At 39.1% G+C, this 27,112-nt stretch overlaps 2 protein-coding genes across 4 annotated transcripts; one reads left to right on the top strand and one right to left on the bottom strand.

The window, feature by feature from the left end:
* On the top strand, positions 1 to 22,610 carry zgc:162872 (BAR_ACAPs and ArfGap_ACAP domain-containing protein). Of its 3 annotated transcripts, none has more exons than XM_023297179.3 (22): positions 1 to 434; positions 1,082 to 1,139; positions 3,432 to 3,551; positions 4,431 to 4,484; positions 5,082 to 5,140; positions 6,532 to 6,715; positions 6,789 to 6,833; positions 8,123 to 8,218; positions 9,114 to 9,188; positions 9,272 to 9,375; positions 9,449 to 9,500; positions 11,849 to 11,949; positions 12,056 to 12,167; positions 13,517 to 13,710; positions 14,150 to 14,219; positions 15,134 to 15,228; positions 15,401 to 15,477; positions 15,982 to 16,136; positions 18,036 to 18,145; positions 18,224 to 18,334; positions 19,676 to 19,737; positions 20,638 to 22,610. In XM_023297179.3, the coding sequence occupies exons 1-22, from the start codon at positions 382 to 384 to the stop codon at positions 20,760 to 20,762; spliced, it is 2,112 nt and encodes a 703-aa protein (XP_023152947.2). In that variant the 5' UTR covers positions 1 to 381; the 3' UTR covers positions 20,763 to 22,610. The 3 variants fall into 3 exon arrangements, with proteins under 3 accessions (XP_023152947.2, XP_035798290.2, XP_023152946.2); XM_035942397.2 differs by having other exon boundaries at positions 15,401 to 15,489; positions 19,676 to 19,731; XM_023297178.3 differs by having other exon boundaries at positions 15,401 to 15,489.
* On the bottom strand, positions 22,062 to 26,069 carry wdr74 (WD repeat domain 74). The gene is made up of 2 exons (XM_035942398.2): positions 25,298 to 26,069; positions 22,062 to 23,468 (listed from the first exon to the last, which is right to left on the bottom strand). Exons 1-2 carry the CDS (start codon positions 25,904 to 25,906, stop codon positions 22,941 to 22,943), a joined length of 1,137 nt encoding a protein of 378 aa, XP_035798291.2. The 5' UTR covers positions 25,907 to 26,069; the 3' UTR covers positions 22,062 to 22,940.
* Positions 26,070 to 27,112: the final 1,043 nt, after the last annotated feature.

The following is a 27,112-nucleotide window of genomic DNA, read 5'->3' as shown; positions in this document are numbered from 1 at the left end:
TGTCTGTCGGTTAGCAACAAGTCCGTCAACAGCAGGATGCGGGCAGACAGCTGTTAGTCTAAAACTCCACAAACTCCGGTTCTGGGCGGATTTAACCGAACCGAGCCGACATGCGGGACCGGCGGGAGCGCGTGCTCGGCGTCCGATCGATCCGGCGTTCGTGAAAGTATTGATTAGGCGCGCGAACGGGGGCCGAAGTGCGTGTTTGTGTGCGGAGTTTGATGCGGCAGAGATGAACCTGCAGCTAACAGGCTAACTGAACGGTAACGGGCGAACCGGAGCTAACAGGCTAACTACGGAGCTAACGGGCTAACCGTCAAAATGAAGCGGTTTTAATAAACTTTATCAGCAGCCGGACACAGAGACAATAACAGAGGCGTCATGGACTCTCTGCTGGACTTCGAGGCGTGTGTCCAAGACTCACCTGAGTTCAGGTAAACACACCTACTCACAAATACACATACACTTAGAGTAGCTCCAAACTGCGCATGTGCAGAAGTTGTAATCAGAGTCAGATCAGACAGCAGAGACTGTTATTTCAGGAAAAAGTAGTTCCAGTGAAACGGTACATCTGCAGAATAATAACAGCTGTTTTTAGGGAAATAAATACAGTTGTTGAACTTTTAGAAATGTTCATTATTTAGTTAATAATTTAAATTCCATTCAGCTACACTGTCAGAACACTGTAAACAGCCAGATACAACCAAGATTCTCATTTTTATCTTAAATTTTTATGTGCTTTCTGCGCTTTTTAGTAATTTTGATTAATTAGAAAGGATAACAATACAACATATCACATATACCCTGCATCTACAGTAATCTACAGACTGAGAAACTGTGTGTTTTTCAGTATTAAACCAGATGTTTGTTGCTGTATTTTCATATATATAAATGATCAGGTCAGATCATGCTAGCAGTAAATCAACTACTGAAAATATTATTGAAAACAAGCAGCAAAACTGTGTAAAAATCCAATATATTGATTCTCCACAGGAAGCTACATTTGGACTCTCAGGCTGAACGATATGCCGGTCTCCATTTTAACTCCTCTTCCTCATGATGTTTTACTTATTTTATTCAGGCTGAATCTGGATCAGTTTGAGGTGGATGTTTCTTTGTTGGAGACGCAACTGGAGAAGGTACAAATCCTACTAATACTACTGATAATTCTACTACTACTGTCACTTTCACTACCACTACAAGTACTGCTACTACACTTTCTACTGTAGGAATAAAAATAGCAACACTACAGCTACTGTTACTTAAAAATGACTTTGTTTACATGCACGGTAATATTCCAGTTTTATTCTGTGGAAGTGTGGATGTTTTAGTGGCCAAATTATGGACCAGCAGGTGTTTTACTGCCCTCATAATTAGAGGTCGACCGATATGGGATTTTCAAAGGCCGATGCCGATACAGATTTTTTTTAAAAATTTCAGCTGATGGCCGATATCTAAAGCCGATTGTAGAAGACGATTTTTAAGGCCGATATCCTTTTTTTTTTTTTTTTTAGCACATTGATTACAAAAAGCAATTTAAACACTAAAAGTATATACATGTATATATTACAAATTAAATACACTAGTAGAACTGTAACATTTATTGAACACAAAAAGTGAAAAAGTACAATAACTTAAAAAAAATACTTAAAGTTTACAAAAAATACAATTAAAAGGTAACCTGAAAGTGCAATTGCTTGTTCAAGTATAAAAGATAAACATGATCACAAAATAAGGGGGGTGAAAGCGGGGGTGGGGTGGGGGTGGGGCTGCTGGTATAATTAGATAATATAAACATACGGACGCTGGGTGTGCAGATGAGGGATGTGCAGCAGCCTCGCTCTGGGCATAGGCGCGCACCACACACACACACACACACACACACACACACACACACACACACACACACAGTGCATCCACAGATTTACTTTCATTTTCTCACTTGCTTGTATGCCTGAGGCTGACGCTAAAACTTAAACGGCTAACTTTTACAGTTTGATGATCACACAGTAAAGACTTTTAAAGGCTAAATCAACATTGCATTTTCTCTCTTACCAAGAAACAAATCTCTTACCTGTTTTTTTTTGACAAATAAGCAGGTGTGGAGCGAGGCTTGTTGTTGCCTGGCTCACTCGCTCCGCTCTCTGAGGGCCGGGGGTCCTTCTACGGAAAAAGCGGTGCCTGATCACAAATCGGCTTTTTATTTGTAAATCTCGGCCGATGGCCGATGGCCGATGGCCGATATTGAAAAAAGTCCATATATCGGCCCAAAATATCGGCCGGCCGACCTCTACTCGTAATTGAGTGGCAGGTGTTTTGATGCCCGAATTATGGACTGACAGATGTTTTAGTGGCTGAATTATGGACTGACAGGTGTTTTGATGCCCTAGTTTTGGACTGACAGGCGTTTTAGTGCTATACTTATGGACTGACAGGTGTTTTAGTGCCCAAATTATGGACTGACGGTTGTTTTAGTGGCCAAATTATGGACTGACGGTTGTTTTAGTGCCCAAATTATGGACTGACAGTTGTTTTAGTGCCTGAAATATGGATGTACGAGTTTTTTGGTGCCCAAATTTTGGACTGACAGGTGTTTTAGTGTCATACTTATGGACTGCGTGTTTTAGTGCCCTAATTATGGCCTGACAGGGGTTTTAGTGCTCAAATGACAAATGTTTTAGTGCCCAAATTGAAGACTGACAGGTGTTTTAGTGCCCTAATTATGGACTGACGGGTGTTTTAGTGCCCAAATTATGGAATGACAGGTTTTTTAGTTCCCTAATAGCAGACTGACAGGTGTTTTAGTTCCCTAATAGCAGACTGACAGGTGTTTTAGTGCCCAAATTATTGAAAAACTGAAAGAAACACTGAGAAGACATGTGCAACTTTGCTTGTAATTTGCTTACAAGAGGCAAAATGTGGGACTTTTAAAGAGTAAACCAGGGAATTTTGCTGCTCGTTCATTCATTGAATCCAGAATATAAGTAAGATTAATGAGGATTTACCACCACATAGACACAGAGCGCAATATGGATCCTGGTGTGAGCATTGTAAGGGTGTTTTTTGAAGCATCAAATACATCAAGAATCCTGTAATTACTCAGTTTCTTTGCACCTAACTCGGCTTTTATTTAATTTTATATAAAAATATAGTGTTCTGAATAATCTCCGTCTGCTGCTGTTGATTTCTAACACAAATGTGCTGTATAAAAGTCTGAATAATGCTATAAAACCTGAATAATACTAGCATATCTCACAGGTTGTAACTGGAAAAAGCTCCAATCAGAATGATGCATAATTCAGAAAACCCTGTTGATCCGTATCAGACTCAGAATAATAGTTGAATATTAGCTCATGTAAACTCTGTCACTGCTGGAGGAAGCCTGAGAGGGTGTTTCATTGGTCTGTCATCTTCTCTCTCTGACCAATCAGGTGATGAAGCTGTGCGGGAAGATGGTGGAGGCGGGGCAAACGTACAATGCGGCCAATCAGCTGTTCCTGAGCGGCCTGGCTGAGCTGTCCACCTACCACAAGACGGACGGCGTCATAACGGTACGCAGCAACGATAAACGGACGCAGCCTTTAAACCTGTGTTACCTCCACCCGCCAGCAGGGGGCGACTCCTCCTCCTGCAGATTATATAGAAGTCTACGGAAACATGAGCCGACTTCTCAGCTGATCTGCTTCCTCAGGAAATATTTTCCTCACGAGTTTTTGGTCAAAGTTGGTTGTTCAAAGTCTAATTCAACACAGCATCATGTTTGTTTAGTAAATTATGGGTTTATTGCACTTTTAATCTTTTCTTGGAATTTGAATATTTTTATGCAGTTTTTGTAACTTTTGAACAGTTTAATGCTCTACCTGAGGTGCTTGAATTCGCGTGGATATTTAAAATGAAGTTGCCTTGCCTCGTAACAGTAGTAGTTTGTCAACAAATTAATTTTGAAGCAACTTTATTTGTGCTATGTTTCAACTTTAGCTTAGCTGCTGCTGTAGTTTATGTCTGCAGGTTAGTTGACGGATTTCAGAACTGGACTGACAGGTGTTTTAGTCCCATAACTATGGACTGACAGGTGTTTTAGTGCCCCAAATGATGGACTGACAGGTGTTTTAGTCCCGTAACTATGGACTGACAGGTGTTTTAGTGCCCAAATAATTGACTGCCAGGTATTTTAATACCCAGATTATTGAATGACAGGTGTTTCTGTGCCCTCAGTGTTGGCTAACAGGTGTTCAATTATTTTTTTACGCAGCTTTATTTGTTCTATATTTGAACTCCAGCTCTAGCTTATGTCTTCAGGCTAGCTGACGCTGTGTAAACTGTCAGCAGGTCAGCGGTTTGTTGCAGCTTCCTGAGAGCTTTCCGTTTTGTCTGTTTTGTCATTTTCCTGTGAAATGTTTCCCCCTGACTTCCTGTTTCCTTCCCCTCAGACCTGCCTGAACCAGTTCCACCAGGGCCTGCAGGAGATGCTCAGCTTCCACACTGTGAGTCCAGTTTCCTGAGCTGATGTCACAATAAAGCTGCTTTCATTTACAGATTCTGTTGTTAAACAGCAGCGTGAATGTGAAATAGTGACTGAAACTCATTCAGACGACGTACTGCAGCTGAAATCCTGATTTTTTTTAACGTCGTCTGACAAACTCACTAAACACAAGAGTTAAAGAAAACATCTGTGCTAACAATTTACACATATTTCCATGTAAAATGATCCTTAGAGAGAAAGCTAGAGGATAGAAAGCCATGCTCATGCATACTCAGTGCTGTCAATCACAGACACAGAGAGTTTTCTTCCTGAAGGAGGTGTAGACAGCAGCAGTTTAAAGCTACAGACACTGCAACAGCCCATTTAGAACAACCTGGAGTTAGACAGTCATGGAGAAATGAACCTTCTTTGTTGTGTTTTTGAGATGAAAAACTGAAAGAAATACTCCGAGGACTGTGCCCTGATCATGGAGTGACAGGTGTTTTAGTGCCCCAATCATGGACTGGCAGGTGTTTTAGTTCCCTAATTGGTCTGTGTGAATATACAATCCCTGAAACATGAAATTGTATGTAAGGTTTCTTGTGTGTTTCGTCCTCAGATGTTGTTTGATCAGACTCAGAGAGCCATCGGCCAGCAGCTGACTAACCTCTGCACACAGTAAGTTTCACTTCAGAGGACGTTAAACTAAATTAAGCTCTGGATCGAAGCTCTTTAACCTCCATTAAACACTCTATTTGGTGTATTTTTTCCCTGTTGATCTGCTTTTTCTGTATGTTTTAATCTAAAAGTGTTTGTTTTCTTTGCAAAAGCTTCAAACTTTAAAAAAAAAAATTTAATTTAAGCATGTATGATCAGCATTTTTATCATCCTTAATGCCCTGTTTTTTATGGTTTTATCTCATTTCTGCTTTGCTGGTTTATGATATTTCTGATTTTTTTCCTTTAAAAAAAGTTTTAATGTAAAGGAAAAGTTATTAAGTTATTTTTATTAACATTAGAGGAGAATGAGGTAAAATGAGCCAGTTTTTACTTAAGGTGTCATTATAGCATGTCAAAAAATAAAACATGTACGTATACTTCAGGATGTGGGGCATCTCTGGGAATAACTGGTTTAGATTTAAAATGAACTGATCTTAAAATATGGCTGTGGATAAACTGAGCCTTTGGAGAAAATATGTTGGGTAAATTGTTCCATCGATTATGTTGAAGTAAAGTTGAAAATGTTATGCCTCATATAATGCTTTATCAAAGACGGACAAATTCAACACCAAATGACCTTTTGTACTCTGAGTGTACTTATAAGTGTTTTGCATTGCCCTCAGTATAGTCTTACATGTGCCTCTTTGCTCCAGATGTGCTTACAGTAGCTCCTATGCTTTCAGTGATTGCTTACAGCTTGTTTGTATGATTTTATGGTATTCTAATGAGTGTTTGCATCCTCAGTGTTTCCTGACAGGTTTTATTACCCTAATTATGGACTAACAGGTGTATTAATGCCCTAATTATGGACTGACAGGCATTTTAGTGCCCTAATTATGGAATAACAAGGGTATTAGTGCCCTAATTATGGACTGACAGGTGTTTCTGTGTCCTCAGTGTTGACTAATAAGTGTATTTTTTTTTTAAATGTACAACTTTAAAGGTAAATTTCCTTCAATAAGGCCCACAGATGACAAAATCTTGTTCAAAATGAACAAATTTTACTATCATTCTTACAAAGCTGGACTATTGTGCAGCATATAGCTGTAGATTTGCAGTAATGTAGTTATCTACCAATAATCATACGTGCTTCCATTAACCCCACTGCCACCATTTTAACTAAACATTATCCAGGCAATTTAGAGCTAACTTCATGCTAACAGTTTAGCCTCACATTGTAGCTAAATGCAGTAAATATTTGAAGTTTATTGGAGATTTTTACATTTTAAATTCAACTCCCTGTGTTAAATTAAACTTACCTTGCAGAGATCCTGCTTCCTGATTGGCTGTCAGGTGTTTGTTTGTACTAATTAGCCTTGGTTGCTAACGGTTACGATGTCTGTCTCTGAGGTTTCTTCCTCAGCTGATGGAGACCAGGAGGGAGTTCATCCGGATTGGGGAGGATCTGGAGACGGTGGCGGCGAAGAACGCTCAGGTTTCCCGACACAAAGCCGCCGACGCTGAGCGAGCGAGTCACCTGCTGCTCGCTACCCGGAAATGCTACCAACACTTTGCCCTGGATTACTGTCTGCAGGTACGACACGAAAACGTCGCCTGAAACTCACCTGTGAATGCCTGATGCCGACTCTGCTCGTCTTGTCTTTCAGCTCAACACCTTCAAGACTCAGCAGAGGATCGACGTCTTAAACTCAGTGAGTTTCTCTGAACATTTAACACTTTAGGAAGCTAAAAGTAATAAAAGGTAGAGAAAGTAGTTTATGAATAAACAGATAAAACAGATTAAATACCTAAAAGTATTGGATAAATAGTTTAAAGCCCTTTTCAGACATGAGGTAGGCGTTAAATTGTCGACCCGTTAAATTAACCGCACTTTTTTGCTAATGAAGAAAAATATTTAATAAACTCAGAGGAAATAGTCCTAAACTGCTGGAAGCAACAAACTATTGTTGCTTCCAGCAGTTTAGGATTATTTCCTCCAGAGCCTGACAGGTGTTTCTGTGTCCTCAGTGTTGACTTGCAGGTGTTTTAGTACAATACAATAATAATACAATACAATAACTTTATTAATCCCCGAAGGAAAATTCAGTTAGTTAGACAGGTGACAGGTTAGTTAGACAGGTTAGACTGACAGTTTTTTTTTAGTTCCCTAAATATGGACTGACAGGGGTTTTAATGACCTAAGTGTGGACAGCCATATTTTTTATACTGTAATTATGGACAAACAGATGCTTTAGTGCCCTAACAATGGACTGACAGATGTTTTGGTGCCCTAATAATGGACTGACAGATGTTTTGGTGCCCTAATTATGGACTGACAGGTGTTTTAATGCCCTGATAATGGCCTGCCAGTTGTTTTAGAGCCCTAATTGTGGACTGACAGGTGTTTCTGGAAGCAACAATAATTTGTTGCTTGCGGCTGTTTAGGACTAGTTCCTGTTAGTCAAAACCTGGATTATGTTCATTATTGTTGAGTTTCATTAACCTGACTTGTCTTGATCGCATTAAAGTTAGATTTTTATGGATATTTAAGTTTGTAATAGGTAGAAAATATAGAGCAAAGTGAATGAAGAAGGTGTTTTGTGATTCTCAAACTGAGTGTTTTGCTCTGTTGGTGCTGAAATATGGAATAAATCTTTGAGAAACCTACCTGTTAGCAACTTAGTTTAATCAAACCAGTATGGGTGCATCTGCTTTATCGTCTGTTTTCCTTTAAACGGGACCATAATTCACTAAAAGAACAACTTCCTGTTTGAAGGAGACTTGAAGCTAGAGATTCAGACCATAAACCTGTTAGGAAAACGTTTACTTAGTTAACAAATCAGGTGAGAAGTACGATCAGTTTCTCATAGACTTCCATACAATCAGGAGGAGTCGCCCCCTGCTGGCTGGTGGAAAGAATGCAGGTTTAAAGCTTCACTTTTCAGACTACAGTCGTCTTTTATGTACAGTCTTTGATACTGATGCATGTTTGTGTTCTCAGGTGTTCTCCTTCGTCCACGCTCAGTTCACCTTCTTCCACCAAGGCTTCGACCTGCTCAGAGATCTGGAGCCCACAATGAAGACGATGGCAGCTCAGGTTCGCTTTCATCCACTTTGTTCAACTTTAACTCATCGTTTAGTAATGATTTACCCTCAGAGTGACCAAATGAGTGATTCTGTACCCTTAATGTGGCCCTACCTTTGTTTTTATTTTGTAATTGTGTGCTTGTAGGTGTTTCTATGCCCTCCGTGTCACCTAACAGGTGTTTTTGTACTCTCAGTCTGTACTTATAAGTGTTTTGCATTGCCCTCAGTATAGTCTTACAGGTGCTTCTTTGCTCCGGTTGTGCTTACAGTAGCTCCTATGCTTTCAGTGATTGCTTACAGCTTGTTTGTATGATTTTATTGTATTCTAATGAGTGTTTGCATTGTCAGTGTTGCCTGACAGGCATTTTAGTGCCCTAATTATGGACTAACAGGTGTATTAGTGCCCTAATTCTGGACTGACAGGTGTATTAGTGCCCTAATTATGGACTGACAGGCATTTTAGTGCCCCAATTATGGACTAACGAGCGTATTAGTGCCCTAATTATGGACTGCCAGGTGGTTCAGTGCCCTAATTATAGACTGACAGGTGTTTTAGTACCCGAATTATAGACTGACAGTTATTTTAGTGACCTAATAATTGACAGGCGAGTGTTTTTGTGCACTAATTATGACTGACAGGTGTTTTACTGCCCTAATTATGGACTAACAGGTGTTTTAGTGAGCTAATTATGGACGGCCAGGAGTTTTGGTGCCCTAATTATGGACTGACAGGTGTTTTAGTGCCCTAATTATGGACTGACAGGTGTTTTAGTGCCCTAATTATGGACTAATTAGTGTATTAGTGCCCTAATTATGGACTGAGAGGTGTTTTAGTACCCGAATTATAGATAGAGAGGTGTTTTGATGCCCTAATTATGGACTGACAGGTGTTTCGGTGTCCTCAGATGTCGCAGCTGTCTGCAGACTGTGCAGCTAAAAGGAAGGAGCTGGAGAACAAACACCTGCTGGTCCAACAGAGAGTAAGAACTCAGCTCTTCTTGTTTCCATCATCACATCTGTCAGAACATCTGTCCGTCAGCATCACCTGTGTGTTCATGTCCAGGATGCGTCAGGTGAGCCGATGGTCAGTCCGTGTCCTGGGAGCGATGACATCATCCAGGGTTACCTGTTCAAACGGTCCAGGAGGAAATCTAAGACCTGGAAGAGGTACGAGCACACCTGTACTTCCTTATTACTGCTGTGTTTAAAATAGTTAGTTTAACTTTTGAACTTGTTCCAGGTGCTGGTTCACGATCAGAGACAACCAGCTCATCTACAGGAAGTCACACAAGGTAGGACTTCAGCCTTGATCAGTTTCACAATCAGTCAACGTTGATCCAGAAGGTATTTAATCAGTTACATGTCACGAATCCTCACAGTGGTAATTTAAGACTAAAACACATGTCAGTCCGTAATTAGGACACTTAAACAACTGTCAGTCAGCAGTGGCAGCTGTATATCATAAAAACTAGCTGCTAACAGCTAATTAATCTAATTTTATCAACTAAATAGAGACAAATCTGGGCTAAAATACAGTCTGCAGCTCTTTCCTTTTTTTCCTGTGAGCATGTTTTTATCAGATTTACACTGAAACAAATCTGTCAGCACGTGCTGAAATTTAAACCACTGATTTTTGGGGTTTTTTGGCATCCAAATGATAAGTTTCTGATTTCAACGTAACATTTGTACGTTCAGGTTTTTACAATTCTGATCACTTTCTGCACATTTACTGCCAAATTTAATAAAACAGCTGATTCTGTGTGAAATCAAACAATCCAGCCAATCAGGTTCCACTTCTTGGGTCATGTGACTTTAATACCTGAAGTTACAGGAAGACGACCAGTTAGACCAGCGAGTGTTAGCACCTCGATGAGTGTTTCAGCTCTTTTATTGGACTTTGTTGTTATTAAAGTTAATTTAATGGAGAATTAAACACAAAGTTGACGACAGAAAAGTGATTAATACTTTCAGTGGAAGGCTTTAAAATGTCCGGAGACGGATTTATTTCCTCCGTTTTCACACAGTGTCTGTTTAAAGTGGGCAGTTTTTTTTGTCCACGTTTCGTAGGTTTGTAGCACCACGAGTGAGACGTTTAGATGGATTTAAGTCTCTTGTCTGTACAGATCTGCAGTCTGGAAGTTGTTAGCCTAGCTTAGCATGAAGATTTGGAACAGGAACAGCTGATGAGGCTTCATTCGGAGTACAACATCCTCTGAAGTCTCAGCAGTTTCTCAAATCACCATGGTTCATTTTTCACTTCAATATTTGTCCAAAATAGCTCAAAATTTGCCCCCAAATAGTTGAAACTGGCCGTAAATAACAACAACTAACCCAAAACCTCTCTCTTTTGTCCAGAATGACTAAAACTGACCTGAAATTAGTCACACTAACTCAAAACTTGTGTATAATGATTTAAACTTGACCAAAATGATTTAAACATTGTCCAAAATGGCAAAAACTGGCCCAAATCCACTATAATCTGTCCGTGACTCAAAACTTGTCAAAAATGATGCAAAATAGTTTCAAAATGACTTAAACGTGTCCAAAAAGGTTAAACTTTGGCCAAGAGTTGCCCAATATGACACAAATTTATTCCAGATGAAATAAAACTAGTCCAAAATGACAAAAATTATGACTGAAAATCTGTTTAAAAAGACTAAAATCTCTTCTTTGTCCCGAATGACTCTAAATTTGCTCCAAATGACTCAATATTTGTACAAAATTAGTTAAAATTTTCCAAAGTTAGTCAAGAGTTACCCAGAATGACTCTAAATTTGTTCTGACACTCGTCCAAACTGACATAAATTAGTCAGGAATGACTAAGAATGTGTCCAAAATAACTCAAATTTGACCACAATTACTCAGAAATTGTCCAAAAATGACAAAAACTGGCTCAAAACCACTCAAACGTGTCCAACATGACTCAAAACTTGTCAAAAATGACTCAAAACGGTTTCAAAACGTCTCCAAAAAGATTAAAAGCGTCTTTGAGTTTTTGGAAAAGCGCTTTATAAATAAAATTTATTATTATTATTATTATTATTATTATTAAAATTTGGCCAAGATTTGTCCAGAATGACTCAAGATTCACTCAGAATGACTCAGATTTATTCCAAATAAACTAGAACTACTCCAAAATGATACAAATTAGTCAGGAATCACTGAAAATGTGTCTAACATAACTCAAATTTGACCACAATTACTCAGAAATTGTCCAAAAATGACAAAAACTGGCTTAAAACCACTCAAACGTGTCCAACATGACTCAAAACTTATCAAAAATGACTCAAAACTGTTCCAACATAACTTAAACGTGTCCAAAAAGATTAAAATTTGGCCAAGATTTGTTCAGAATGACACAAATCAGTCAGGAATTACTCAAAATGTGTCCAAAATAACTCAAACGACCACAATTACTCAGAAATTGTCCAAAAATGACAAAAGCTAGCCTACAATCTCTGTTCACAGTGTTCAAAATGATTCATACTAGTCCCAGAATCACTCAGACGTCTTTCAAAATGACTCAAAATCTGTCCTATTTGACTAAAACCAGCCTGAAATGACTCAAAACAACTCAAAACTTGTGTAAAATGAAGAAGAAAAAATAAACAACCGTTGTTGACGTGTTCTTTCTCTGCAGGAGGACTCCAAGGTTCTGTTCGAGGATCTCCGACTTTGTGCCGTTAAATCTCTGGAGCACATCGACCGACGGTTCTGCTTCGAGCTGCTCTCAGTCCAGAAGTAAAACCCGTTCACACTCAGAATGACAGGATGATAAATAAAGTATTTGTTTTCTACACGTTTAGCTGCGTGTCCACCTCTGAACAGGTGACTCGTGTGCTTCCAGGTGTTGCGCTCTGCAGGCCGACTCGGAGCAGCTGAAGCAGGCCTGGCTCAGCGCCCTGCAGGGCAGCATCGACCTGGCTTACCGGGAGAGAGCCGACGTCCAGGTCACACAGGTGAAACAGCTCACCTGGTGGTTAGAACATGTAGTCACACAGCTGGTTAGCTTAGCTTAGCATGAAGGCTCACGCTTAGGTTGTTGTACAGAGTAAACAACCAAGTTTGACCTGGTAATCTGTCAGGGTTAGAGATGCTAGTGGTGGATTTACCTTTTAGGAGCACCAGGCTAACAGTCTTTATGCTATGCTAAGCTAACCACCTGCTAGCTTCGTGTTAACTGTACAGATGTTAGAGTGGGATCCAAACCATTTTTCTATTTTTAGCTAACTAGTTTTTCCATTTATCTAACCACATAATCCATTACTTTTAATTTACTCTGTTACTTTTAGCTAACAGTTATGTTAAGCTAAGCATTTAATCTTTTCATTTTAGCTAGCTAGTTGTGACATTGTCTAGCATTTAATCTTTTCATTTTAATCTTTTCATTTTAGCTAAATATTACGTTTAGCAACATTCAGTCTTTTACTTTTAGCTAACTAGTTGTTAAGTTAGCTGACATTTAACGTTTTCATTTTAGCTAACTAGCTGTTACGTTACCTAACATTTAATCTTTTACTTTTAGATAGCTAGTTGATAGATTTAGCTGACATTTAATCTTGTATCTTTAGCTAACAAATTATTACATTTAGCTAACATTTAAGCTTTTATCTTTAGCTAGCTAGTTATTATGTTTAGCTAGCATTTAATTGTACTTTTAGCTAAGTAGTTATTACATTTAATCAATCTTTAATCTGTTACTTCTAACTCACGAGCTGTTACATTTTACTGACCATTTAAACTTTTACTCTTAGCTAGCTAGTTTTTATGTTGCGCTAACTACCTAAACTTTACTTTTAGCGACATTATTACCTTTAATTAACCATTTATTAGGTTGCTTTTAGCTAATTACCCATTACATTTAACCATTTAATCAAATATTTTTTTAAACTAACCATTAAATCTGCTACCTTTAGCTAACTAGATATTACATTCATGTTACCATTAAATGCTTTTAGCTAAGTGACTAGCTAACCATTTATTCTGTTGCTTTTAGTTTATTTTTTACTTTTAGCTAGGTGTTTATGTTTAGCTAGCTATTAATGTATTGTTTTACTGATCACATAGTATTTATTTACTTTTTAAATGTGTTATTTTACTTTTAGCTAGGTGTTTATGTTTAGCTAACTATTTATCTGTTGTTTTACTGATCACTTATAGTATTTATTTACTTTTTAAATATTTATTATTTTACTCTTAGCTGACTGTTACATGGCTAGCTGTCAAACTATTGCTAACGCTAATATTTCTCTTTAATGTTTTTGATATAAATACACATTTTAATTTTATTTTCCCTCCCTGCCTGCAGCCTAAAGAGCTTCCTCCTCTCCTGTCTGGAGCTGAAGCCTCTCCTGGACCTCCAGCTCGGAGGCCGGCTGCCCTCGGTGTGGCCCTCAGGGGCCCCGGGAACCATCGATGCTGCGACTGTGGGGAGGAGGAACCTCGCTGGGCGTCCGTCAACCTGGGAGTGACCATGTGCATCGAATGTTCTGGAATCCACCGGTAAGAAGTGTTTTTTTTCCTTCCTTTAAGAAGCAGAACCTGGATTTTTCAGATATATTTAATACATTAAGCTGAATATTTAGATCATTTTCAAATTATTTATACATACTCACTGAATTTTCTTTTTTTGATGCTGTTGAGGTGATTTACCAAACAATATGAAGTGCTGTAGGATTTTTTTTTTTATTTAAAGTAATTTTACCCAATTCTATCATTCCACATAATAAACTGTATTTTGTTTTGTTTTTAATTTATTTTATTACATTATCCTTGATGCTTTGACAAGGCTGTTTTCAATATTTAACGCCAATGAACCAAAATAAATTGTAAAATTGATTCAGCAACGTGTGAAACAGCCTTTATTAAAATGTTCTTCTATGTGTTTTTATAATAAAACGTGCTGCAGTATTTGTGTAATGAGGTGTCGTCCTGTTTGCAGGAGTCTCGGCGTTCACCTGTCCAAGGTGAGGTCTCTGACTCTGGACTCCTGGGACACCGAACAGCTGAAGGTAAAACACAGAAACTTATAAAGTAGAACAAAAAGCAGGCTGATGGTTATGAAACATTATTTGACTTTTATATTTCAAGAATCAAGAACCTTTATTGTCATTGTGTTTCCACACAGTGAAATTACAACTGGTGACTCCCAGCAATAGATAAAAAATAGAAAATGGCACACTATGTACAAATAAAATAAAACTTTTTTCTTTTTTTTAAAAAAAATCCTCGGGCGCCTGTATAGCTCAGCGCGTTAAGCAGGTGACCCATGTACAGGGCTGGTCCCTGACACAGAGGCCCGGGTTCCATTCCCGCTCGCGGCCCTTTGCTGCATGTCTTCCCCCAACTCTTCTCCCCTGTTTCCTGTCTCTCTCTCACTGTGCCTAAATAAAGCCGATAAAAGGCCAAAAAAAATAACTTTAAAAAAAAAAAAAAAAAATCCTCCAAAATATAAATATGTGAACAGAGTTAGTGCACATGAGCCGTAGGATGAGTGTAAAGTTCAGTCCAGTGCAAGACTCAGTTCTTTATTGCACTTAGTGAGTCTGTTGTGTGTTCAGGGGGAAATGGATGGACAGCTCTGGGATAAAAGCTGTTTTTCAGTCTGGAGGTCAGAGTTTTTATGCTCCTGTACCGTTTGCCCAAGGGAAGTGGAACGTTTGTTATTTGTTCCCAACTTACCTGGAAGTAAAAGAAATCGAATTATTTGTGTCGAGGTGAAAACTGGAAGAACCTTCTGATCAGTCAAGCTGCAACTTTTAAAATAAATAATTAGTTTTAACTATTTGTTGCACAGGGAGTAAAATATCGAGTATCGTTAATAAAAAGAGACAATCTGCTGCTTTTCTTATTTTTGTAGGCCTTGATTATGATTTTTCAGTCCTTAACTTATAAAATTCTTCTTCTTTTTCTTCTTCTTCTTTAGCTGCTGTGTGTTTTAGGAAACGACGTGATGAACCAAATCTACGAGGCTCGATGTTCAGAGGAGGAAGGAGTCAAACCCAAAGCCGACAGTCCTCGGTAAAAACATCATGAGTTAACTCATCAATAATCATTTTCATAATTAGATTTTAATGTGTTCAGTTTCATCTAGATGCTTTTGACATTTATTCCTGTGCTTTTGTTGGTTCTAAATTAACTTTGTCTCCAGATAAAGTCTTGTTTCACAATGTGTTTGTTTTTCTTCTTTCAGAGCCGAGAAAGAGATGTGGATCAAGGAGAAATACGTGGAGAAGAAGTTTGTTCAGCTCAGCAGCTCAGGAGAAGCTCATAAGTCCGACTGTCAGTGAAGTGTCCTGTGTCGTTTTACTACAAATATCAGCATGATTATATCAGTATTCAGCAAAAAACAACACAAGTGGATGTTTTGCCTGATAGCTAATTAGTTTTTCTACCTTCCTGGTCACAAGGTTGGGTTTTAAAAACATGCTTGAGGCAACTTTCATATGGAGAAAAGCTAAAGGCAAAGTTTCTCAAACACGTTGTAGATCACGGAGGCCTTCAATTTTAATTAATGGACTTCTGGTTCATTTTTATACAAACACAGAACATTACTGTTTAATAGTTTTGCAGTCAATGAATGTCGGCAGTTCTGTGTTGAGATTCTGTGACTTTAGTGAATAAAGGAGCACCATGACAAAGACTTGTTAGAGGTTTAATAACCTCAGGCCAGCGTGTTCGCTCATTTAAATGTCACACCTCTGTGGTTAGCGACCGAGATGGGAGAAGAAATCTGTTCAATTCACTGTAGAAACATTAACAAACTCGTTTCAGGGCGTCGTAAGGACGAGGCTGGGCTTCGTCTGTACCGGGCGTCTTTGGCGGGGGACCTGGTTGCCATGGCGACAGCGTTATCGGAGGGGGCAGAGGTCAACGGGAGCATCGGAGAGGAGGGAGGACGGACGGCGTTGATCGGAGCCGCTGTCGGGGTGAGGAGGCGCTAAAAAGATTCAAATATAACGGTGAATTATCATGGAAATTTCACATAAATGAACTTGAAAACACTCTATAGACGGTGGAAAGTTTTAATTTTTTTCTACATCCATCCATCCATCCGTCTGTCTGTCCATCCATCCGTCCATCCATCCATCCATCCATCCATCCATCTTCTTCCTCTTATCCGGGGTCGCTGCAGGCGAAGCAGGTCATTCCAGACGTTCCTCCACCCAACAACACTTTCCAGCTCTTCCTGGGGGGTCCCGAGGTGTTCCCAGGCCAGATGAGATACATAATTCCTCCAGCTGGTTCTGGGTCTGCCCTGGGGTCTCCTCCCAGGCAAACATGATCGGAAAACCTCCCTGGAGGATCTGAATCAGATGTCCAAACCACCTCAGCTGGTTCCTTTAGAGGTGAAGGATCAGCAGCTCTACTCCGAGCTCCCTCCAGATGTCTGAGCTTCTCCTCTATCTCTAAGGCTGAGTCCAGCCACCCTATGGAGGAAGCCCATTTCAGCTGCTTGTATCCACGATCTCATTCTTTGGGTCACTACCCAGAGCTCATGACCATAGGTGAGGGTTGGAACATAGATGGATGGTAAACTGAGAGCTTCTCCTTACAGTTCAGTTCCCTCTTCACCACGACGGTTCGGTACAACGCCTTCATTACTGCTGACGCTGCACCAATCCTCCTGTCCATCTCTTGCTCCATTTTCCCATCGCTCATGAACAAGATCCCAAGATACTTGAACTCCTTCACTTGGGGAAGCAACTCCGCCCCAACCCAGAACCCAGAGGGAGCAATCCACCAGTTTCCAGCAGAGAACCATGGCCTCGGACTTGGAGGTGCTGATCTACATCCCTGCCGCTTCACACTTTGCTGCAGAATGGTTCGTATCTGCGAGCTCAGTACCCCATACTCCCTCAGTACCCCATACTCCCTCAGTACCCCCCACAGAGCCACTCTGGGGACAGGGTCGTAGTCCTTCTCCAGATCCACAAACCACATGTAGACTGGCAGGTCGAACTCCCATGACCCTCTGAGCAGCTCCGCAAGGGTGAAGAGCTGATCCACCGTTCCACGACCAGGATGGAATCCGAGGTTTGACAGTCAGTCAGAGCCTCACTTCCAGCACCCAAGAGTAAACTTTCCCAGGGAGGCTGAGAAGTGTGATACCCCGGTAGTTGGAACACACTCTCCTGTTCATCTTTTTAGAAATAGGAACCACCACCACGGTCTGCCACTCCACAGAAACCCTAACAGTGCCCACGCAACATTGTAGAGACGTGTCAACCATGACAGTCCAACAATGTCCAGAGCCTTCAGCATCTCAGGGTGAATTTCGTCCATACCTGGTGCCACCGAGGAGCTTCTTAATTACCTCGGCAATCTCTGCCACGGATATGGATGTAGATTCCCCCGAGTCTTCAGGCTCTGCCGCCTCTGCAGAGGATGGTTTACTGGGTTCAGGAGTTCCTCGAAGTGCTCTTTCCACCACCCAACAATGTCCACAAAATGGGTCAACAGTTCTCCACCCCAGTTGTACACAATCTGGGGAAGGTCCTGCCTCCACTTCCTGAGGCGTTGAACGGTTTGTCAGAACTTCCTCGAGGTCAACTAAAACGCCTTCTCCATAGTCTCTCCGAACTCCAACCACACTTTCCTTCTCTTTGTTGTCATCGAGGTTTTCTGAATCGCTCTTCGTCCGGTCCTTCACCCATAACCAATTTGCCTTGAGAGACCCTAGCAGGGGCTGTTGCCCCGGACAACATAGCTCCCAGAATCACAGGGACACTAATATATATGGTGTTGATCGAGGGTTTTTTTTCGTCTATATTCACTTTTTGAGTCGTCGTTGTGTTCAACGGTTGTATTTTTCATTCTGCCTGCAGGGGTCACTGTTGGCCTGTGAATTCCTGCTGCAGAACGGAGCCAATGTGAACCACAGAGACCAGAGAGGGCAGGGGGCGCTGCACGCCGCCGCCACCGCTGGTCACACCGGGTAATTACAGCCACACTCACCTCTTCACATCAACAGTAACCTGGAACCAACACGGCTGACTCTGATTGGCTGTTGCAGGCAGGTGTGTCTGCTGCTGAAGAGGGGAGCCAATCAGTACGCAGTGGACGAGACGGGACAGGACCCGTTGGCCATCGCCGTGGAAACAGCCCATGCCGACATCGTCACACTGTGAGTCGCTCCAATGTTTTCCCAAAATGTGTTGAAACTTGTTCAAAGCAACAAAAATTATCCAAAATGACTCGAGATTTATCCAAAGTAACTTGAAAACTGTCCAAAATGATTAGAAACTCATTGAAAATGACTCATAAATGTGTTCAGAATGCCCATTTTTATTCCACTGGGGACAATTTGAGTCATTTTGAACAATTTTTAGTCCATTTTTGAGTCTCTGCTCATCATCAGTAGAAAGATGTTTCACCATACTGAATGTATCTCCAACTTCTTGCTGCTCTGTTCACTGCTTCTGAGCCATGCTGCATTTATTGTATTAATCCAGTAGGTTTTATTTTCCTCTTCAATTGTCCAAAATTACTTGAAGTGTGTTCTAAGTAGCATAAAGTTGTCCATATTTATTCAAACTCTGTCCAAAGTACCAAAAAAATGTCGAAAAGTACTCAAAATCTGTCCAGAAGTACTTGAAACGAGTTCAAAATGACTAAAAACTTGTACAAAATGCCCATTTTTAAGCCGTTGTGGACAGTTTGGGTCATTTTAAACAATTTTTTTATAATTTTGCATTTATTTTATTCATCCAGGAGGTTTGAGTTTCCTCTTAGTTTGTCCAAAATGATTTAGAATTTGTCTAAAGTAGTATTGATTTGTCCAAAATAACTTAGAAATTGTCCAAAGTGACTCAAAAATTTTCTAAAGTAAATTGAACGTTGTCCTAAGTAGCAAAAAAATGTCCAAACTGACTCAAAACAGGTCCCAAATTTCTTGAAGATTGTCCAAAATTACTAGAAACTAACTCAAAATGACTCTAAATTTGTACAAAACACCCATTTTTAAGCCACTGTGGACAATTTGGGTCATTTTATACAAGTTTTTTTGTCATTTTTGATGAGTTTTAGTCCAGTTTTGAGTCTCTGCTCATCATCAGTAGAAAGATGTTTCACCATGCTGAATGTGTCTCCAACAACTTGCTACTCTGTTCACCATTTCTGATATTGTATATTTTATTTTCCTCTGTCTAAAATTGTCCAAAATAAATTGAAACTTGTCCAAATTAAGAGAAAATGTCAAATATGACTCAAGAATTGTCCAAAATAACTTGAATCCAGTTCAGAATCATTCACATCTTTACTCAACGTGACAATTTTTAAGTCATTTTGAACCAGTTTTTGAAAATTAGGATGACGACTTCAGCTATCTTCTCGAAATTATCTCTAAGAATCAAGTTCTAAATCCTGCATGTGGTTTAGGATTTGTCCTCAAGTGTTGTGATGGTTGCAAAACACAACTAAATGCATCATTTGACATTTTATTGTTGTTGTTATTGATGCGTTTCAGACTGCGGATGGCCCGGATGAACGAGGAGATGAGGGATTCAGAGGGAGTCTTTGGAGGTGTGGGTCAGTCGACTCTCTAAATAATACAATAAATAAACATATTAGAATAAAGTTTACTCAACAAACACACACAGGATTTACACCGGCATGTCAAAGTGGAATAAAAATGAATGAAGCTCAATTTTCTGAGGGATGTCCTGGTATATTTATCTACAGTAACTGTAAAAAGTTTTCCTCTCTTATTTGTTTTTAGCGTTGAATTATGGTCAATTTGAGTTTTTAGACAAAAATTTACCAAAAAAGACTCTCTATTGTCAAAAGGAAAACAGATTTCTACTTATTAATGTCAATTAATTAGAAATACAAAATGTAAAATAAGTGATTCCATAAATATTTTTCAGTAATTGGCATTAATATGTAGAAAGCTGGTTTCACTTTTATAATAAAGAGTCTTTTTTGTTTGCATCAAACAAGCATTTTATTTTCCTCTCAGTCTAAAATTGTCCAAAATAATATAAAAAAATGGGAATTTTCCCTTTTTATTGCTTTTGGACCCAGAATTATGGTCAATTTAATTTGGATTTTTGACAAGAATTTACAAAAAAAAACTCTTTCCTGTCAAAGTGAAATCAAATTTCCACGAAATAATGTCAAATATTTTTAAAAAATTATGCAATCACTGAGTTTGCATTTGATATTTGTAATTTATTGACTTTATTATTTATTAAGAGTCTTTTTGGTTAAATTCTTCATTGATCCAGTGTTTTATTTTCCTCTCAGTCAAAAATTGTCCAAAATTAGTTAAGACTTGTCCAAAGTACAAAGTTAAATTTTCATCATTGACTCAAAATTTGTCCGAATTAACAAGAAGAAACTGATGAAATTTACATAAAAATTTTCTGACGTTTTGTTTGACCCTGAATGCACCACAATGTCGTCTGACGTTTTTTTTTAATCCTTCAGGAGACGACGAGACGTTTCAGGACATCTTCCGGGACTTCAGCGACATGGCATCCCACGATCCGGACAGACTGACCCGACGGCAGTTCAGCCGAGGAGGAGATGAAGAGGAGGAGGATGAGGAGTGATGACCAACAGCCAGAACAGTGTTGAAGAGGAGGGAGAGTGATGCTGGGTTCCCGTGGTAACAGACAGATTTAACATGCAGTCGACTGACAGTTTATTCTATAAGAGGATGTTAGAGGAAGTATTTTATGGGATTAAATGTCGCGTCTCTCTGGATTAAACTGGATCTCAGGGAGACGAAGGTCAACATGTTGGAAAGAGTTTCGTCGAAGATTCAGATCGATTCAGTAAAACGTGCAATGATGAGAAACATTCCTGAAAAACGGTGAAAAAAACCTAAATAGTGACGAGTATATTCATCGTAGATTAATCTGCCTCACAGATGTCGTCTTAAACTCCACCGAAGTTACAGAAATGTTTTTAAAACGACCAGAATTATCACTGAAACGACTCAAATTATCAGCTAGAAACTGTAAGAACAGAAAGAATTAATCAGTTTTGTCATCGTATTGTTACATCAACAATAAAATAAGCAAATTTAGGCTTAAAATCGTGTGAAATTAGCCGTCTGTTACGTAGCTGAGCAGAGAATTGTGGGTAAAAACAGTAAAATGTAGAGAAATGTCCTGGCATATTTGCCTACAATAACTGTAAAAACTTTTCCCCTTTTATTGCTTTTTAACGTTGAATTATGGTCAATTTAATTTGAGGTTTTAGACCAAAATGTACCAAAAAGACTCTTTATTGTCAAAGTGAAACAAGCTTTCTACTTATTAATGTCAATTAATTAAAAACACAAAATGTAAAATAAATGATTACATAACTATTTTTCAGTGTTTGGCATTAATATGTAGAAATCTGGTTTCACTTTGACAATAGAGTCTTTTGTTTGTGTCGAACATTTATTTTCCTCTCAGTCTAAAATTGTCCAAAATCATGTCTGTGTAGTTTCTCATTCATCCAAGTCATGGTTATCCAAAATTGTTTAAATCAGTCCAACTGGACTTTAAGAAGGTTCCTTGAAGATGTTTCACCTCTCATCCAAGAGGCTTCTTCAGTTGTGGTGGTGGTTGATGTTGCCTCAGCTTATAACCTCAGTGAGGTGTGGTCAGTGTTATTCACATCCTGACAACCATTGCCAAGGCCTGTCTGGCTGAGGAGCCACTGACCACACCTCACAGAGGTTATAAGCTGAGGCAACATCAACCACCACCACAACTGAAGAAGCCTCTTGGATGAGAGGTGAAACATCTTCAAGGAACCTTCTTAAAGTCCAAAAATGGTAAAAACGTGTCACAAACAGCTGCTGCCAGAATCAAAGAAAGTTTAACACAACGATGGAGGCACTTATTGTGAAAATCTCCAAGTTTACACCACTTTAAACGTTTATTTTATTTAATAAAGCAGAATATTGTTGCTGTTTTCTCCACCACTGTATAAAATAATAACATAAAGCAGATACGACTGGATCCTGTGGTAAACATTTTGACTAGATCTTTTAGCAGTTTCAAGCAGAAAAATAGCTCGCAAACTGTCAGATTGAACACAAAATATGAAATAAATCAGGTAAAAAACGCTTAACATTAAAACCAGCAGCAGATCACAGGACTGAATATTTTTAATAATTAATCCATAACTGTGGAGTTTCTGTTTATTTCCAGTTTCTAACTTTGTGTTTCTGGTTTTAAAGGGATTTAACTGCTGAGTCGGTTTCATTTTATCTGTTTTAAGTGTTTTGTTTTTTTGTTTTTAATGAGACTGAATTAAAGCAGAGCTGCTGTTACTTCCTGTTTCCTCTGACAGCTGAGTTTTGATTTCAGCATCAGATCGATGAAGACGTTTGTCTGCTGACGAGAGACATTTCATTCCACTGTTACTACTGTGACCCGAAATAAAACCACTGAAACAGATTAGTGACTCTTTGTGGTTGTTTTGTGTCTCTGTCGTCATTTTGTGTCTCTTGGTGGTCGTTTGTGTCTCATCATTTGTATGTATACATTTTTATGTCATAATTCATGTTTCAATTTGTAGAAATTTTACTTCCATCAAAGTAAACTTAAACAGGTTTTGAACAGATTCTGATTTATTTTTATGTGTTTTAAGGCTCAGAGGAAACGTCTCTTAATTCATTTTATATAAAATGTCTGTAAAGTCTCTCACATTTCAAACAGTTTGTGTTTTTTAGTCTGTGGCTGCAGGAGTCCAAACGTCCCACGCTCTGCTCGGTCCTCGAACGCCTCTCAGTCTTTCTTCCTCTTCTTCTTCTTCTGCATTTCTTCTCCTCCTTCTTCTGTGGTTTTCCTCTTGGCCTTCTCCTCCACCTGCTCCATGCTGTCCCAGACCTCGTCCTCGTCCTCGTCCTCCTCCTTCACCTCCGTCCCCTCCCCGTCCTCCCCCGTGTCCCCCGTCCCCCCGTCCTCCAGCCGTCCGGCCAGCAGGAGGCAGTTGAGTCGGGACTTGAGGTAAACTTTGTGCTGCAGCTTGCGGTCCTCCAGGCCGTGGATTCGGAGGAAGCGGTCGAGGCCGCAGGAGGCCAGCAGAGGCCGGCTGGGGTGGCACTGCAGCCCCCGGACGCCCCCCGCCAGCCCCTTGAGGCAGCCCCGGACCTGCCCCTTCCTCAGGTCCAGCAGGGCGATCTGCCCCCGGGTGTTGCCCACCGCCACCGTGGAGCCGCCGGCAGGCAGCGACAGGGCGGTCAGCGGGAACTCTCCGAACTCAGCCTCCAGGACGGGACGCCGCTGGGGGGACGAGGGGTCAAACACATGGACCTGAGGGGGCAATTAAATAACTTTATTTAAAAACAAACTGCTTTACAATACAAGTCAGTATCTGAACTTCCTTTATTCTGAGTTTTATTCTAAAGATTCTAAAATAAATGATGTTAAAGTTAGAAAAATCTAATGTTGAGCTGCTGTTTGTATCCACTTTTATTCATTAGATTCTTAAATAAATGCTAAAATTTTAAAAATCTAATGTGATGGTGCTGTTTTTGTCAAGTTTTATTCTATAGAATGGTCTTTTTAAACTTAAAGTAGCAGCTTTACATCACATTTTAGCATTTTAACATATTTTATTAATCAAGTTTTATTCTAAATGATGTTAAAGATAAAAAATGTAATGTGAAGCTGCTAATTTTTTATTAACTAAATTCTAAAGTTTTTTTAATTAAAATGGCAGCTTCACATTAAATGTATTTATTTTAACATATTTTATTAATTAAGTTTAATTATAAACAGTTTTTTTCCTTAAAGAATCTTTACTTTAGATTTTATTATTTTAACATCATTTATTTATCAAGCTTTATTCTAAAAGATTTTTTTCTATTCTGAAGAAAGTTTTTTTTCCTATTTTTTTTACATCTAATGTTATGCTGCTATTTTATCAAGTTTTATTTATTTATTTTTTTAGTTTAAAAAAAGCAGCTTTGGATTAAATCTTACTCCTTTGACATCATTTATTTATCACATTTTATTTTTTTAAGTTTTTTTTCTTTAATGTTAAAAACGGGGCTGCACAGTGGTGTAGTGGTTAGCACTTTCACCTTGCAGCAAGAAGATCCCTGGTTCGCGTCCCGGCTTTCCCGGGATCTTTCTGCATGGAGTTTGCATGTTCTCCCTGTGCATGCGTGGGTTTTCTCCGGGTACTCCGGCTTCCTCCCACAGTCCAAAAATATGCTGAGGTTAATTGATTATTCTAAATTGCCCGTAGGTGTGAATGTGAGAGTGATTGTTTGTCTCTGTATGTAGCCCTGTGACAGACTGGTGACCTGTCTAGGGTGTCCCCTGCCTTCACCTGAGTCAGCTGGGATAGACTCCAGCCCCCCATGACCCTAGTGAGGATTAAGTGGTGTGTAGATAATGGATGGATGGATGGATGGATGGATGGATGGATGGATGGATGGATGGATGGATGGACAATGTTAAAAAAAATCTGATGCTGCTAAATTTTTTTATCAATTAAATTCTAAAGAAAGTTTTTTTCCCTTAAAAACAGCTTCACATTAGATTTAATAATTTTAACATATTTTATCCATCAAGTTTTATGCTAAAGAAAGTTTTTTTTATTTAAAAAAAGCACCCTTTTATTAGATTTTACTTTTTAAAACATACTTTAGTAATCAATGTCTATTCCAAAAAAAAAGTGTGTTCCCTTAAATAAATGATGTTAAAATAATAATTTAAAAAATCTAATTTGATGCTGCTGTTTTTATCAAGTTTGATTATAAAGACAGTTTTTTCACATTAGATTTATTTGCTTTAACCATCATTTATTCATCAAGTTTTATTCTAAAGAAAGTTTTTTCCTCAAAAAAATGAAGTCAAAATAACTAGATTCTACATTTTCTAACATATTTTTTTAAATAATCAAGTTCAAGCCGGTCTAAAATCATTCTTATCTTGTGTTTTCTGTTCAAATGTTCTGTTTATGAAATATTCCTCCATAATTTAAGTATTTAATAAGTGTTGAACTATAGAGGAACCTTTAAAGATCAGAAAATCAACCGATGAGAACTTTTATCTGACATTTAAAACTTTCCTCCAGCAGACTAAACTTTAAAACTGTTTAAAACGCTTTCTGATCTTCCCGGAGCTCTCACCTGGTGGTATCCGGTGCAGGTCACCACTTTGTCGGACTCCGGGATGAAGGCCACGTCCCGGACCCAGTGGGGCCTCCGGAGGTCCAGCCAGTCGTCCCGGAGGTTCTTGGCGGAGAACAGCGGGCTCTCCGGCCTCTCCAGGTCCCAGATCTTCAGGCCGTTCTCCTTCCCGCCGGTGGCCACCTTGCTCCGGTGCACCGGGCTCTGGCGCATCCTGGCCACGTTCTTCCCGGCGGCCAGCTCGGTCACCGGCTCCCCGCGGTCCTCCCTCCAGACCCGGACCGTCCCGCTCTCCGTGCAGGTGACCAGCGAGGAGCCGCTGAGCGCCACCAGGCCGCTGAAGCAGCCCTCCGCCGGGTCTCCGCAGCTCCGGCTCTCGATGAAGGCCCCCTTCTCGGTGCTGAACGTCTTCACGGTTCCGTCCACGGAGCCCACCAGCAGCTCGCTCTCCGCCGGGTCGGACCAGCTCAGGACCCGGACCTCCTGGTCTCGGCTCAGGCGGCTCGTGTTGCAGAAGTTGAAGGCCTGCAGGCGGCTCAGGCTGACCCCCTTCAGGATCCCGGTCTCCGAGCCCAGCCACACGGAGCACAGCCGGCTGCGGTCCCCCATCACCCCAGGATCAGGCGCTCTGAACGGACTCTGAACTGGACTAGAACCGCTCCGGTTTCTGGTCTGAAAAACACGCGTGGATCTCCTGTAAACTGCGTCGCGTGCCTAAGACGTCATCAAGCAGCTGGAGCGCTTTAACTAAACTTTATTGAACAAAAAAAGGAAACACAAAATAAAAGCATGAAAAATATTACATTAAAATTTAGTGCTCTAGAAAAAAATGAAATTCGGAGTTTAACATAAATAATATTATTTTCTACATAGAAGATGTTTAGGTGGAAACTATGACAGAAAATGTCACTTTCATCAAATTTATTATATTAAAATTTTATTCACTGCATAAAAATTATGTCAAAAATGTTAAATATTAAGTCATTATTTTGGTTTTTAAAAAATCAACGTTATGAGTAAAATGCCAAATTTATTTAATAAAGATGAATAAACAGAACATTAAACAAAAACAAGAAAATTATGAAATTAAAATACAGTGCTCTAAAAAAATGTAAAAATTCAGAGATTAATCTTTTTAATATATTATGTTCAACATAAAAAGGTGTAAGTTGAAATTATGACAGAAAATGCCACACTTTTAATTTACTAAATTATTTTCTTCAGTTAAAAACTAAACATTTTACATTCAAAAATGTATTTTACATCAAATATGTGATATTAAAAGTCTATTATTTTATTTACTACAAGAAGCTATGAGTTATGTCAAAATTATTAAATATGAAGTAATTATTTTAGTATTGAAAACGCAACCCTATAAATAAAATGTCAAATTTACTAAATTAAAGATGCTTTTTTATTTTCTCCTTCTATATCAAGAACTGTGTCGAAATTCTGATATAAAAAGTCAAATTTTGTTGAATTAATGAGTTAAAACATACTTACTACATCTAAATGGTTAAATATTTTTAAAAATGCAATAAAAATTCATAATCTTCTGTGATGAATAATAAATGATCAATTTTCTAGCAAAAAAAAAAAAAAAACACAATATAAGGTAAAAAAATGAAAAGTACACTTAAACTTTGAGGTTAAAGATCAAAATTCTGAATAATTAATTTCAACTAATTCATTCAATTAGGTCACAATTAATTACTATGTAAAAAAAGTTTTAAACGTTGAATTAAAATTCTGAGATAAATTATAAAAACATTTACTCCATTACAAATAAGTCAGAAGACGTTTTTTCTCAGTTAA

This window comes from Amphiprion ocellaris, chromosome 7, assembly GCF_022539595.1.
Source record: "Amphiprion ocellaris isolate individual 3 ecotype Okinawa chromosome 7, ASM2253959v1, whole genome shotgun sequence".
NCBI lineage: Eukaryota > Metazoa > Chordata > Actinopteri > Pomacentridae > Amphiprion > Amphiprion ocellaris.
This window is presented reverse-complemented; position numbering and strand designations above follow the sequence as displayed.

Coding starts and splice junctions, on each gene's coding strand:
- zgc:162872 (XM_023297178.3), top strand. CDS start 382: ATGGACTCTCTGCTGGACTTCGAGGCGTGTGTCCAAGACTCACCTGAG. Junction 16,137..18,035: donor TGATCGGAGCCGCTGTCGGG/GTGAGGAGGCGC, acceptor TTCTGCCTGCAG/GGGTCACTGTTGGCCTGTGA. Junction 18,146..18,223: donor GCCACCGCTGGTCACACCGG/GTAATTACAGCC, acceptor TGGCTGTTGCAG/GCAGGTGTGTCTGCTGCTGA.
- wdr74 (XM_035942398.2), bottom strand. CDS start 25,906: ATGGGGGACCGCAGCCGGCTGTGCTCCGTGTGGCTGGGCTCGGAGACC. Junction 23,469..25,297: donor CCTGCACCGGATACCACCAG/GTGAGAGCTCCG, acceptor TTGCCCCCTCAG/GTCCATGTGTTTGACCCCTC.